This window comes from Equus przewalskii, chromosome 25, assembly GCF_037783145.1.
Source record: "Equus przewalskii isolate Varuska chromosome 25, EquPr2, whole genome shotgun sequence".
Taxonomy (NCBI): Eukaryota; Metazoa; Chordata; class Mammalia; order Perissodactyla; family Equidae; genus Equus; species Equus przewalskii.
In genome coordinates, this window is record NC_091855.1 from 43,079,442 (window position 1) to 43,094,949 (window position 15,508).

The 15,508-nt window shown below is 43.4% G+C and overlaps 1 protein-coding gene across 11 annotated transcripts in view; it reads left to right on the forward strand.

Moving 5' to 3' along the window:
* PPP2R5C (protein phosphatase 2 regulatory subunit B'gamma) overlaps positions 1 to 15,508 on the forward strand; it is a 140,461-nt gene that overhangs the window by 74,957 nt on the left and 49,996 nt on the right. For all 11 annotated transcript variants that reach the window (XM_070593584.1, XM_070593586.1, XM_070593585.1 and 8 more), the window contains one exon: positions 12,222 to 12,421. In XM_070593584.1, the coding sequence (XP_070449685.1) occupies positions 12,222 to 12,421 (200 nt within the window). The remainder of the gene's footprint in view (positions 1 to 12,221; positions 12,422 to 15,508) is intronic.

Sequence of the window (15,508 nt, forward strand, 5' to 3'; positions counted from 1 at the left end):
GGTTGGCAGCTCCCAGGAGGGGGGCCTAGTGGGCTCCAGCACTGGTATTTATCTGCTTCACCCCCCACCCAAGGGTGCACGCGCATGCGCGCGCGCACACACAGACACACACACACACACGGTCCCTGATTTCGTGGTTCCCCATATGTGTTGTGGTGCCTGTGTCACTCTAGGGCCCCATTCCCAGGGCACTCTCTGCAGGTCCTGGCATACAGGCCCTCGAGGCTTATTTGATTGTGTCCTTCATCAATCCTTCCTGCTGCAACTCTGGGCCAGACATCCTGTGTGAGGAGCCCAGAATTCATCACGAGAGAGCTGTGTCCAGAAAGAACCACTCATTTCTATTTGAGACACAGAGAAAGGAAGTAGAGAACATAAAATAAAAACTGGAAAAAAAAATGTGTGTATTTTCGGTATATCCTTCTCGCAACTCTACACTCTTCTGGCTGCTGGTAAACAGTAAAAATTCTGGAATCTTCCTTTGGCACTCTCTTACTTGTGAAATATAATAAAAGCAGTTACTTTTTCTGAAATGACACCTGCCCTTGTGCTTTAGGTGAATGAGCTGTTGGTCACCAGGTGCAGCAGTAGTATTTACTATTTCATCAGAAATGCTAGTCTAAGTGCGAGGTGAAGTGATATGACCAGAGTGATAGAACCAGAGGGGTTGAACATCTACCAATTGGTACTAATGGTGAATGTTCTACCTTGGTTCCCCACAAGGCATTCTAGACCTGAGTTCTTCAGCAAGAAATATACCATGTCTCAACAGATCATTCTATTTTAAATTTATGTCTTTCTTCCTAGGAGTTTAACTTTTCTTCATCTTTCCCTATAGAAACGCCAAGCTTCAAATTCAGCTAACATCTCTTGAGTTCCTCTTACATATCACCTGTACCAGGAGGTAGGGACACATTCCGGAGTGTACATGTCTGTCTGCAAGAGGTGTTAGAGTTTACAGAACCTGAGGCTTGGAATGACGTCACGACTTCACCATGTTCTTATTATGGCTGAGTCTAGACTAGAAATCAGTTCGTTTCTTTCTTGTGACTTCCTTCACTGAAAAATTCACGTGCCTTAATTAAGAGCTTTTCTGAGGAAACCAGGCTCTCCTGGCCTGCATCTTATCTCAGTCTGAGCGCACTCCTTCGGGCTGTCCTCACCCCACCGCCTTTCCCACCCAGTTCCTGATAGAGGCAGCCACTTCTCCACAAAGAGCTTGAATGAACTAGACCTTGGCTCCAGCCACAGCTTTTTGAAATGAAAATGTCTGCCTTATAAAATTATACTGTAATTTCATGAGAAGGGGATGGGGAGCTGGGGGTCAGTGGTGGGAAGATGTGAAGAAAGTGATTATCCCCCCATTCTGTGTATGCAAATGCAGAAAAAATGATAGGGAGGGAGAACCTCAAACACCGGGGAGGCGCGCCTCAGGTTTGTGGGGAAACCACTGGCGGTGGGATTTACACAAGATCCGCCGGTCCCCAGCCTTGGTCCTGGGCTGAGCAGCTCGTCTCCTTCAGGAAGGAGGATGTAAGCTTGGTGAATGTGTAGAATAAAGCTGGAACTGCAGAACTGGGATTTGAAAAGGGAACATTCATGAGGGATTTCGAGCCAGAGGTTGTCTCTAAATCGAAAGTGTCAAGATAGACGCAGCCAGCCAGTCTTAGGTGCCAAGTTTATATCCAGGTTAGTTTGGCAGGCAGCGCTTTCATTCTGCCCGAGTGCTGGGATTCCCCCAGGACTGGGAGGTGGCTGTCGGGATACTAAGGACGGGAAGGAACGCTGCTGCCTCTCCGTCAGTCGTCATCGTGTCTCTTGGAACCCACCAACCCAAGGAGAGTTGCTGTAGACAGCACTCAGCCTTCTTAAACCAGTGAACACTCGTAGGATAGTGACGGTGTTCTTGAGTCCTGTCTGCTTCCCAACACCAGGTGGTCGCTTCAGCTCCTTTGTGTCAGGTGGTATAGGCAGAACGTGAAGGGGGCACGTGGGCTGTGTTTGAATGAAGTAATATCCTCTGAGAAACCCGAGCAGAGCACAGTATGTCTGAACGGTGAAGCTCAACCACCACATCTCATCAAATCTAAGACACTGCTGCTTGTAGGTGCACCATTTTCTAAGGATTACCAAGAAAGAAAGAGAAAACAACCATCACGTGAAAGATACAGTTGGATTTGGGGGATGTTAATATGGAAAACCTGTATCTTAGACTGGATAAAATGGGATACCTACCTTTTCACATTGGGAAAAATTTATTTTAACTTTGAAAATCATCAGCCAAGGTAGGAACAGTTTGAGAAGATTAACTCAGTTTTGAAATTATGTCAGTGCCAAGGGTCAGGGTAGAAGTTAATCAGCCCTGTCGCTTCGTCTACACAGCAGTGAACATTCCGTTCCGTTATGTTTATTGTGCTTTCTAGTTTAAAGGTTTGGAGTAGAGTAAGGGATCATTGTCACCAAAAACGATCCAGGCCAGGCCCCTGAGGAGCCAGAGCGTAGGTGTCGTGCCCCCTCAGGAGAAGACAGGGTTTAGTTCATAGACTGCAGTCTTGTCTTTGGAAGTAGAGCTTCTGGCATCTTAATTTCAATTGCTCTGCGTCACTTCTGAAGAGACCTTTCTTATCCCCAGATCCCGTTGTGTTGCTCGTCTTAAAAACCGTTTACAGTTCAAACCCATCTCCTCACAGTACTTGTCAGGTTTTCCCATCCGAGTACCTCTGCGAGTCCAGAGTGTTGAAATGCCTATTAGAGGGAATTTCTTTGAAGAACTTGATTTTATCTGAAGTTTATGTAGACTTTGCATTCTACTCTGATACACGTGTCCTTATTTTAATATAAATATGTTTTAAATTATGGTACCTGTCAGTTAAATTACCTGAATTTGTTTTCTTCTGATTGGTTTGTTCATTCAACAAATGTTTGAGGTCCCACTGTGCACTCGGCCAGTTTTAGATACTCAGGATAAAATGGTGAACAAGACAAAATCCGTCCTCTGTGAAAATTTAGGATTAAGAATCCACTGGGATTAGCTTAGGGTTTATAAAATGTAATCAGTATATTGTCCTCATTTAACGTTCTTTTTGAGGAAAACTGATTTTCCAGGAAAATGCCCCCTATTTAATGTGTCCTGTAACTTCATGGCCCTCTGATTTGAAGAGTGGGCACCTATGACCTTCCCTGCTGACGTGGCCTCGGTCCCTGCACCGCAGGCCTCAGCCTCCCGAACTGACGTGGCTCCTGCCTGCCCTTCAAGGCCAAGCTCGAGTGCCCTCCAGGAAGCCCTTCCCTGAGCCACATCCCCATCCCCGAACCCCAGGGCCCCGTCGCACCTCACGTGGCTCGTTCGTAGCACTTCTCCCATCTCACAGTCATAGTTTTTGTTTTTCTTTTAGATCAAGCATCATGTTTTAATTTATCTCATTAGTGCCTAGTACAATGCCTGGCGTGTGTGTGTTGGAAAATTTTTACATTAATTCCTTATGATACAGGCTACATTGTCGGGGTGGGGCCTACTCTGAGAACTCAGCTTCCACGTCTCAATTGTTTCACATAGGATGCTTTAGATCTATAAACAAGTCATACCACACTTTTCATCTTATACATTTGGGATCATGATTGTTGATCTTTTCTTTGAGAGAGGGAGAGAGAGAGAAACTTTATACAAATAGAAAAAAATTGGAGCTCACTTAGGACTTCATCTTGATTGGGAAATTTTTCAATTTAAAAAAAGGTATCAGAGCTTAAATTCTTCAACATAAACATTATGTAGAGGAACAGTAGGAGATGTGTTGGGATGGGGGTGTGTGTGTCTTTCAGTCCCAAGTCAATCGAGGTTAGTTGGGAGGTTGTCAGTGTTGGTTCACCTACAGCCGTTTATGTCCACATGTGCCTGGAGTGTGCCCATGCTGTGCTCTGGGGACACAGGAACTGGCCACAGCGGCTGCCTTTGTGGGGAGAGATGGAGGCAGAGGATGCGTGTGGAGGAAGGAGACTCATATCTCACTGTGTGTTCTTGTGTGCTTTTGAGGGGTTTTTTGCCATATGCGTGTATTCTGTAGCCTTTTTAACTTGAAATATAACTCACATACAGAAGCCTATAAAACACATACAGAGTATAACAAATAATTATAAATTATAATGGATAATTATAAATTTAAAATGAATGCTCATGTAACTACCACCCCAACCAGGCACCCGAGAAAGCCCTTGTAGGTCCGTGCAGGTTTTAGGGATGCTGGTTCTATACTTGATGTAATTGAAATCATACTGAATAAGTCCTTTTTTTCTCACCTCCGTCACTCAACAGGATTTTGTAAGATTTATCCATATTGTGTATAGCTGTATTTCATTCAGGCCGTAGTTGGGATATTGTATAATACCCACTAATGCTGGACATCTGGGTTGTTTCCAGTGTAGGCTGTTAGTGCTGCTGTGAACATTCTTTTACGTATGTTGTGGTGCACGCGTGCATGGATTTCATTGGGTTATGTGCCCAGGAGCACAGTTCCCAGCTCACGGGCATCTTTGTGTGCCACTGCACTTGATCTTGCTGGACCTGCAGCCCCGCTCAGCAGTGTGTGAGAACTGCAGCTCCTCATACCTCCTCCCATGGTTCTGTCATCAGACTATTTAATGTTTGCAGACCTGTTGAGTGTCTAATGGCACCTCGTTGTGGTTTCAATTTGCATTTCTCTCGTTATTAATGGGTGACAGTTGTTTCATATGTGATTAGTCATTTCGGTATATTTTGGGAAGTGCCTGGTTAAGACTTTTGCCTATTTTTCTCTTGGTACTCTGGATTTTTCTTACTGATTTATTGGAAGTATTTGTATATTCTGGACATGGGTCCGTTGTCGATATGTATTCAGATAGTTCCCCTACTCTCTGGCTTGTCTTTTCATTCTTGGTGATGTCTTGATGAAGAAAAATCATTGATTATATATAGTTCAGTTTGTCAGTCTTTTAATAAGTACTGTTTCTTGTATCTTAAGTCCTTCTCCTTTCTCTACATGAGATATTCTTCTGTATTATTTTCTAAAAGCATTAAAGTTTTGTCTTTCAGATTTAAGTTGGTAACCCACCAGGAGCTTATTTTTTACGTAGTGTGATCCAATTTCTTTTCTTTTTTTCTCCTTCCTTCCTTTCTTCCATTCTTCATGTCCCTCTGTACATAATTGTCCAAGTGCCATATACTTAAGGACTGACCCTTCTTCACTGTCCTGCAGTCCAGTTCTGTCATAAATCAAGTATTCGTGTATGCTCAGGCCTGTCCTGGACTCTGTTCTCTGTGGCAGTTCACGGCTTGGCTGTTTTCATTAGTGAAGCTTTACAGTAAGACTAGATTTCTGGACCAGGGAGTCCCCCACTCTGTTGTCCTTCTCCACTGGGGTCTTGTTTAGTGTAGACCCTTTGCATTTCCACGTACATTTTGAAGCCACTTATCCAATTCCACGAGAATCTCTGTTGGGAGCTGGATTGGGACAGTACAGATCCATAGGTCGGTTCCTTAGTCTGATAAATGTTAGCTTAGCTACGGAGTCCTAGCCCAGGCATCAAATTCGCTGGTGAACCAGTGAGAGCTCCCCCCCTGAGATGGGAAGGGATGAAGGCACCGCTCTTGCCACATCCTTGCCGCGTCGCTCAGCCGAGCAAAAGAACAGTGTCAGTAGTTGCAGGTGAAAGGATGGTATACACAGAAAACCAAAGGGATTTACACAGATGTTAATAGAATTAATAATAGTTAGACAAGGTAGCTGGATACAAAAGTAATACTCAGAATCATTTTTTCTATATCACAGCAGCAGTTAGAAAATTAAATCTTTCTAAAGATACCCTTAACAGTAGCATCAGAACATAACAAATACCTAAGAGTAAATCTAAAAAATGACATGACACATTTTTAAGAGAAAATTATAAAACTTTATTGAAAGACATTTAAGGAAAACTTGAGTAATTAGAGAGAGAGTCGGTGTTCCTGGGTTGGAAGACTCAACATTGCAAAGACTTCCACTCTCCCGGATTGAGACGGGCACTCTAAAGGGCGCCAGTACTCAAGACCTGCGTCAGAATAAGCCGAGGAGACCTCGCCTGACAGATCTCAGTCTGATTGTGAGGCTCTGGGCACTCCGCCTCCCTGGTTCTGGTGCAGTGAGGGCCACAGAGCCGCAGAAGAGTGCTCAGCATCTGCAGACATTTGAGCCAGGACAGAGGAGGCACAGGAAGCAGCGGGGGAAATGGTCATTTCCAAAACTGGTGCATGGATTTTCTCTCCCAAGAGCAAAATAATATTGCTGAACTTTTGTTTTCTTAGTGGGAGAAACTTGCCATCTGCTAAATTTCTTCACATGGGAAATAAAGCTAAGGGGAATTTAATACATATTAATGAAGAATCCCAAATTTACTCCAAGTTGTTAGTAACTGGATGTGACTTTATTCCTACTTGCTTTGTACTAAGAATAAATATATTAGAAAGACAAACTGATGCCAAAGCTGAAGGTCTAGCTCTTTCCTTTTGGAGAGCTTGCTCGTTCATTTCCGCTTTGTATGATATCTCGTCTGTGGGCTCACGACTTGCATGTTTTCATAGACCCTATGGGCCCGCGCACAGTGCCTTTAAGAAGCTGGCATGAACACTCAGAGAGGTGGTGTGGTTACCTTACCTTGGTCTCTCCTTGAAAGTCAGGCTGCCTCGGCGGCTTAGCGAATATTACATGAGTAATGTTACATGAGTGGGAAGCAGTTCCCACCCTCGTGAGCATGGGGGCATCTCGAGCTGACGTGCTCTAGGCTTGCAGTTTTGGCAACTCTGCCTTTGTTTCAGTGGGGTCATGGTTATTTGGAAAAAGCCATCCTCTGTGTACCAGAAAGGCCAGGTTCTGCTGTCTTTCTCAGCTGTCATGCAGGAAGTTGGTCCTTTATTGTATCTTGGAGTGTTTCTTTTCGCCACCAAGACTTGTCATGTAGAAGTGGGCTTGGCTTTTTTTTTTCCAATCATTTTTCTATCCACAGACTTCACATGATGCCTCTTCACATACAGTGACAATTTAATAATTCAGCCTTATATCCTGTGACTTGGTGATTAAAACATAGTCTGTCACATCTATCAGTCCCATCTATAACTGGGGCACACATTTGCTTGAAGCACCTGTGAGGTTGCTGTGATATGATAAGCCATTTAGGACTCACTGATAAAAGTCTGCAATGGCTTCTCATTGCCTCGCAGTGGCCTCCAGACTCCTGATGGCACGTACCTGGCAGCAGAGCTGTCTCAAGCACACGCCTCCAGTGCGTGTCAGGTTGTATATTAAATATTAGTACATCTCACTTTTTTATTCTTTGTAGAAGAAGAAAATATAAGTAGATGCTACACTGTCACCATTTGGGTAACGCCCGGGGCTCGCCCCAGCTTTCGAGGTCAGGGGTCAGTGGAAAGAGTCTGTTCCTTACAGCTTGCCCTGGTGCCGCTGGCGTAAGAAGGCCCCCGCTCCCTCACTGTGGGGACCAGGAACATGTGCAAAGCCCGAAATGGGTGCCGCTGCCCTACTCTAACAGTGACCTTCATTAAACATCTGTATTTGTCAATGATTCATTACAGGCTTCCCTTTAGTAAATATATTTTTAAAAGAATAATACATTCTTATCTCCACCTTGTTTGTTATTTCAGATGCCATGGGTCAGTGTCTTCTCCAGTCTTCTCTACTACAGATTTCACATGAGTATGTCCCTATATTTTGCTCCTGGTGTCATTAAAGATTTACCTTGAAATAATTGGAAAGTATCCCAAGTTCACAATAACAGATCAATGAAAATACTGAGGAGGGGCCTGAAAAGATTTATACAAACATAAGGTGCTTGTAATATTTGTGTAGAGGAATGTTATCATTCTTAACTTAAAAAAATAATAAAAGGAAATATTAATTGATAGTAAGAATAGTTTCCAGCCAAAATAGTGATTGCCTTTTTTATGTTCTTCTTTCTCTGAGATCAGCAATTTCAACATAGTGTTGGACTTTTGGTGGTGTCACGGGACCTTTCCTGGGCAGGTGTCCTTTTACACCCCTTTCTAGGTAAAGAGCCTGTCACTGGGGTCCTGGCAACACCGACAGGCTGCTGCTGTCTTGTGTCATGCTATTTAGTTGATACTCTCTGTTTGGATCAAGACTGCTAATTAATATGTTCTGAAACAAGTGTGTCGATGTTATTAGTTTGTATACAATTTAAAATTAAAGTAAGCCACTGTCATTCAGGGGCAGAATTCAAAATCCATTATTCTTTTTTTTTATTCTGCTTCGTAGAAGTAATTGTAAGATTTAGGTCAAATCCAGGGTCATGGTTTTTTACTTAAGACTCAGGCAGTCTTGAATGCCAAACACTGATGTAATATACCGACAGTGTCCGTCCTAGTTAGTTTTAACATTTCGTTCATGTTATGTGGACAATCAGAAGACTAAAATCAAGTACGAGTTATATTCTGTCATACCCTTTTTTCTTTCAAGATTAGCGACGCTAACAATAGTTTTTAAAGACTTTTTTTTAACAATATTTTGTAAATTTACTCAGTATTTTTTACAAAAATAACTCCTATTTACTGTAAAATGAAGTCAGAATACATAAAGATATAAAGCACATTCTTCCACCACCTCCACTCATTCTTATCTCCCAGTGGCGCAGTCTTATTAATACAGCAGAAAATAAAGATTTTTTAAAAGAAGCTGACCAATAAGAAGCTAAATCAACTTACATTCAGAAAAATATGGAAATATATGATAGGAGCTGAGGATGCAATATTTTATTGTACTCAATTTGATTGTTATAATATGTTTTTTTTTCCAAACAATGAAATTGTAAAAATAGCCAAATGAGATTTTAAAAAATAAAGAGAGCCCATGAGACTATAATCACAAACGTTTTTGTAAACTTTAAATGAAAATAGTACAGTAACACCTTAGCTGTTCGGAACCCTGGAAGAATTGACGTGATTTCCAGAAAGTTGAGATTTTTCTTGCCTTTTAGAAAAATTTTAGATAGAGATTTTATGAAAAAAAGATTTTACTCTGCTCCTCCTTCTTAACTGTAATAGATTTGTTTTAGTGTTTTAGTGACAACTGAGTCTGTGTTCTGAATGGCAGTTAGTGTACTGCGTTTAAAAAGTGAATGATGTTTTCAGGAACTTTTGATGTATATAAGCCTTCTTTGACGCCACCCTGAATGATCCCAACATCCTTTTGAGTCTCACTGCCCTTGTTTTAGAGTATGTTACACTGTCATATCTCTGCTCTGCCACTTACTGGCATTGTGGCATGGGCAAGGCGTTTGAGCTCCCCGTGTCTGCTTCCTCATCTCCACATGGGTGTACCAGTGCTGCCTGGTACTGTCCTTATAAGGGTTCACAGAGGAAGTGTTCCTACAGGGCTCGCCTGGCCACTTCTGAGAAGCCACGCTGTGAGGACGTCCTGAGTTGGGGGTAAATGCAGGCTTCTTAGTTCTCTACAGTGCCAAGAACATAAGAATGCCAGAAGGTTCTAAATATACAAGCTGTGACTACAAAATGAACTCATTGAAGGTGATCCTGGCAAACTGGAGGATGAACAAAGGTGTACAATTGAATGAGGACTGAAGGCAGGCAAGGAGGTAATTCAAAAAATGAAGTTGTGGGCCGGCCCTGTGGCCAAGTGGTTGAGTTAGCACACTCCGCTTCGGCGGCCCAGGGTTTCACCCGTTCGGATCCTGGGTATGGACATGGCACCGCTCATCAAGCCATGCTGAGGCAGCATCCCACATGCCACAACTGGAAGGACCCACAACTAAAATATACAACTATGTACTGGGGGGATTTGGGGAGAAAAAGCAGAAAAAAAAGAAAAAGTTTGGCAACAGTTGTTAGCTCAGGTGCCAATCTTTAAAAAAAAAAAAAAAAAGCCTGGATATTTGAATGTCAAACACCCCAAACATTGTAACAAGTGTTACTCATTTAAAGTGGTTAAACAGTGACCCAGTACTCAGAATGTTTGTGCGTCAAATTTTGGTTTCCCTGGTCTCCTAAGTATCCTCTAGGAGGTATGCCCTAATCCCATCGCCCTGCTGTGTGCTGCTTCCTCCGCATGCAGTACAGGAACTAGGGGCACTGAAGATTCCCACGAAATGGGTCGATTCAGGTGGTTATGTCTGAGTGCCTGCTGTATGCAAGGCCCCGTGTTGGGCATTAGGGGATCCAGGGAACCAGAAAACGTGGTCACCTGGCACCAGCCCTCACAAAGCAGCAGCTGAGGAGGAAGAAGTGTAAGCGAGGTAGGTAATCGTTTAGGCGATGGGAAGTGCTGGAGGACTGGCTGGGAGGAATACATCTTCTCCAACGAGGAAGTAAGGGTAGGCCTTGTAGAAGGACCCTGAACAGGAGGTGGACAGTTAGGGGCAGGAAAGGAAAAGAGGAGCGGGGGGATGGCGTGAAGAGAGGTGGGTGAGCACGAGCAGGTGAAAGCAGGAAAACCCTAGGCCACCGAGGCACACCCTGGGGTGCAGGCACACACTGGGGTGCAGGCACACACTGGGATGGGGCAGTGAGTCCCAGCAGCTTTTGTCTCAGGACCACTTCACGCTCCTAAAAATTATGCAGGACACCTAAGAGGTTTTGTTTATGTGGATTTAGCTACTGATATTGACCATATTTGAAATTAAACCAGAAGAAAATTTTAAGTATGTTTTTATTAATTCATTAAAAGTAATAAGCTTATGGCATGTTAATAGAAATAACATTTTTATGAAAACAGCCATATTTTCAAAAACAAAGTTAGCAGCATTGTTTTATATTTTTGCAAATCTCTTTTGTCTGGCTTAACAAGAGCTAGCTGGATTCTCCTGTCTACTTCTGCACTCAGTCTGCTGCCGTGTGATTTGGTTAAAGTGTAGGAAAATGTGTAGTTGGGAAAAGGAGTAATTTAATAGCCTTTTCGGAGCATTGTGGACGTTTTCTTTAATGTTACACCAAAACTTAACAAACGAGTAGTTTCTTAAAGGAATCTGCAATGTCAACCTGAAACCATAGCAATAAGTTGTCTCTACATTTTATTACATTAAAATCCAGTGAACTGTCTTGTGCTTTGAATGTCTTTTTTGCCCGTGAATGATATTTTACACCATTTATTGATCACTTGGAAAATACTGGTTCACTCAGTTATGCAAATGTTTTGAGGCGTTTTGTAAACCTTGGACACGTTTGAGTATATCTGTCGATACATCTCATACGTTAATAGCACCACTGATCTCATCTTCACCGCGGGGAAGCTATCAGGCTCACACTGGCAGATAGAAGTTTTCCAGACTTCGCAGAGTACTGGAAAGTCGTTCAGAGCTCCGTCACTTTCCACCCCTACAATCACCCTCTAGACCTGTTTCTTAAGCTCTGTTGTGTCATTGTAAAGATTACATGAAAAAAATAAGTAAATATGTATAAAGCTTTTAATATGGTACCCGGCCCAGGTGCGCACTCACTAAGGAATCGTGATTGTTGTTACTGTGTGCACTGTTCCCATACTGCTGCTGTCATGAATGTCGTCAGTCTTCACATGTGATGCGTGTTGGCTGTAGCCCACAGTGAGGAACGAAATGTGCTCTGTGGAGCACCAGGGTGGTTACTCTTGACTGTGTTTATAGCAACTCTTTTTGACAAGCTTCGGACTCAGGCCACTTGCTCTGGCTTTGCCAGCTAGCCAGTGGGCAGCCACTGTGGCCTTCCCCTGGGACTTAGAGCAATAGCAGACCTGAGAGCATCCTTCCCTGTGGCCTTTTCTTACCTTGCCTGTACCTACAGTCCACAGTTGTCCCATGTGTGTGTGTCCGTGCCCCTGACCCCAGACTGGTGCCTGTGGTTGGCCTCTTGTCCCCTTGCGCCTCACAGTGCTGGCATGTGATAATTGGCGCTCAGATAATATTTATTGAATGAATGCTTTTAGAGGGAACTTAGTTTGAACAGTACTCTCGACATGGTTTCAAAGAGTTAAAAAGTATAGAAACTTTGTTACATGAAATATATGATCTGAGCAGTCACTAGCTCTTGTTTTGTTTATTTTGAAATGTTTAACCTCTGTTCACCCCTACCCCATCTCTTTTTTCTCGAAACTCTATTAATTCAAAATAAAAATAGTGGAAGGCTTAAAAGTGTTTGACAGTAATTTTGGGTTAAACATCTTTGCAATCAATATATTTTGCTTTCTGCTTTTCAGATGTTCCTCCTGCTGATCAAGAGAAGCTTTTTATCCAGAAGTTACGTCAGTGTTGTGTCCTCTTTGACTTTGTTTCTGATCCACTGAGTGACCTAAAGTGGAAGGAAGTAAAACGAGCTGCTTTAAGTGAAATGGTAGAATATATCACCCATAATCGGAACGTGATCACAGAGCCTATTTACCCAGAAGTAGTCCATATGGTAAGTGACTGCACTTGAACCAGCGTGTCCCAACACTGAGTGGCAAACAGGCCTCCGATATTCTTAGAACGAGCCGAGACGTTTGAGCCTAACACAACACTTCCCACGAAAACATCCTCCTTCAAGAATTTGTACTTGTGCTATGAGAGTGCCAATCTTTGTAATGTATCTTGGATGATAATGATGATAATGGTAAGGGAAATTGGGTGCCTTCTAGGGACCAGCCGAAGTGCCCTAGGTGTGTTAACTCTTTAATCCTCACACCTACCCTGTGGCATAGATGTGCCAGAACTTTTATTTGCATTTATTATCTCATCCTCTTTCCCCTTTTTTTTAAACATATTTAACATTAATGTAATAGTGCCGTATATGATTTAGAAGTAAACATGTCCGTATGTGTGCAGGAAAATTCTAATGATGGGGCAGAATTAAAATAATGGGAGGACCAAGCTGGCGTCAGGACAGCCCGCCCTGATTGGCTGAGACAGCCTCTGTTGTCCATGGCACTGTCAGCACAGCTCATCCCCGTTGGCTGAGATGGCCTCTGTCACCCTGCAGTTAGCTCATCGTCGGTTCCATTCAGCCCCAAGTCTCAGTCCTCTGTGGTCTCATACTTTACAGCCTGTTTCCAGGTCCTTTTCAGGATCCCACTGTGACCTCAGTTGGTACATGTGGAAACATTTCATGCAAGCCATTACTAAAACTCTTACTGTCTAACACTGAACTCCAATTTTCTGTTGAGTGTTTTTGAATCGTTGATATTTTGTCCAACTTTGAAATCATTTCTGCTCCCTAATTATTAGGGAGACCTTGTTGCTTAATATAAAATTCTAAATCCTAATTTTTAACTCCTTCTTAAATTACTGATTTTTTTTGCCCCAAACCTGTAAGTTTCAGATTTGACTAGGCTTGTTGACCAGAATTTCTTTTTGAGGAAGATTAGCCCTGAGCTAACATCCGCTGCCAATCCTCCTCTTTTTGCTGAGGAAGACTGGCCCTGAGCTAACATCCGTGCCCATCTTCGTCTACTTTATATGTGGGACGCCTGTCACAGCATGGCTTGACAAGCGGTGCGTAGGTCCATGCCCAGGATCTGAACTGACGAACCCTGGGCCACTGAAGCAGAGTGTGTGAACTTAACCACTGCACCACCGGGCTGGCCCCTATTTATTTCTTACTTTAGGATGTTTGCTTTGGAAAAAAAAGATGAAAATAATGTTCTTTTTTGTAGTTCACAATCTGTTGTGTCAGAAGTTGAGATCAGCCTGATTATTTTAGTTTATTGTTGCTAACTCTTAAAGTTCAGAATTTCCCAGCATGTGGCCAGCCTAGCAATGCAAGAGCCGTGTGGGTTCCCTCCCCAGACTCACACCTGAAGGGTAGTCATAGGCACATAAACTGAGCAGTAAATACTCAAAAACCTTACTCATTCAGACTAAGGAAAATTGAAGACTATCTTTTTGTCTTTCCTTAATTTCAACTCAATTATTTTAGAAGCCCTCTCAAACCCCAAAATCACAAAGAAAAATCTCTAATATTTTCTCCTAATACTTTCATGATTCTGTTGTTTACAGTACATTTTATAATCCTCCCAGAACTTTTTTCTTTACGGTGCAGGGTAAGGCTATAACTTTACTTTCTTCTAAAATCATTGAAAAATCATTTGTGGGGCCGGCCCCGTGGCTGAGTGGTTGAGTTCTCACGCTTCACTTCGGCGGCCCAGGGTTTCATCAGTTTGGACCCTGGGTGCGGACATGGCACCATTCATCAGGCCATGCTGAGGCAGCATCCCACATGCCACAACTAGAGGGACCCACAACTAAAATATACAACTGTGTACCGCAGGGCTTTGGGGAGAAAAAGGAAAAATAAAATCTTTAAAAAATAAATAAAATTTCCCCCTACACCATGTATTTAATATTGCATTTTCCCCATTTATTTTAAGGGTCAGCGGTCTCTGAGCCCCACTCTTAACCCAAGACGGAAGAGTCTGCAAAGACTGAGGCTTCACTTGGCCTGGTTTGGGTCAGATGCGCCCCTTGAACCAAGTGTGGGCCCGCCTGCTTGAGGCAGTCTCTCATTTGCCTTTCACAGTACCCGTGTGCATTACCAGAACCACTTAGGATACTTAAAGCCCTTTCGATGTTTTTTAAGATTAAATAGTCATTACTTCTCCTCTCCCTGTTATAATTGTATCCTAACTAGATTCTTTTCCTGCTGCCTTAACTTTGTTCTGCACCCTGAAATTCAAGCCAGTCTTCAGAGCATTGGGCAATTTGCCCTCTAAAGCACTTAGCAGACAGTTACTGAGCATCCTCTCCAGGCCGGGCACGTGTTCAGGTGAGGAAATAGAGTAGTGAACAAGAAGATGTCTGCCCTCCCAAAGCTTTTCCTTTTCATAGGGGACAGGCATAAAGTCAGCCACCCAACACTGTACCCTCCTAGATTATGGTAACGCAGTGAAGGAAAGTGAAGGGGCAAGTGGATAGAGTGCAAGACTGCCATATGCGCGTGTGGTGGGAAGAAGGTGCAGAGGGAGACCCTGTGCACGATGCAGTAAGTGTAGATCTGTGCTGTGAGGTGCTTGCCCGTGTCCCCGAGCGGGCAGAGGATGGTTCACTCTTTCCTCCCTGCTCTAACCAGAGCAAGTGCAGGAGAGAGCGCAGCCTTTCCCTGATCTCTCATTTGTCCAGAGCTTCGGGGGTGGACTGAGGGCGAGGGACAGAGAGGGATTTTGGTGTTATTTGCTGCTGTTGCTTTGTTTTATAGACAGAGGGCGCTGATGAAAGGTATAAGGAAAGAAGAAAAGTATGATGGGGAGGTACTTGGCAGAGGTTTCTGACCCTCAGCAGTGGACAGGATGCAAGATTCGAGCAACCAGTAGAAGGCCTCACGCAGGCCACACCTGGACCAAGCGTGGCAGGTGGAAGGATGTGGGCCCTTTGGTGTCCATTCGGGTGCCCCCTGGTGTGCTGACCACGGAAGCAGTGCTCAGCCGGCTCGCTTGTCCTATTGCCTGTTGTTTATTTTTGTGTGTGTGTATATTTAGTTTTGTTTTGTCATAGAATTTTTAAAGACATTAATTTC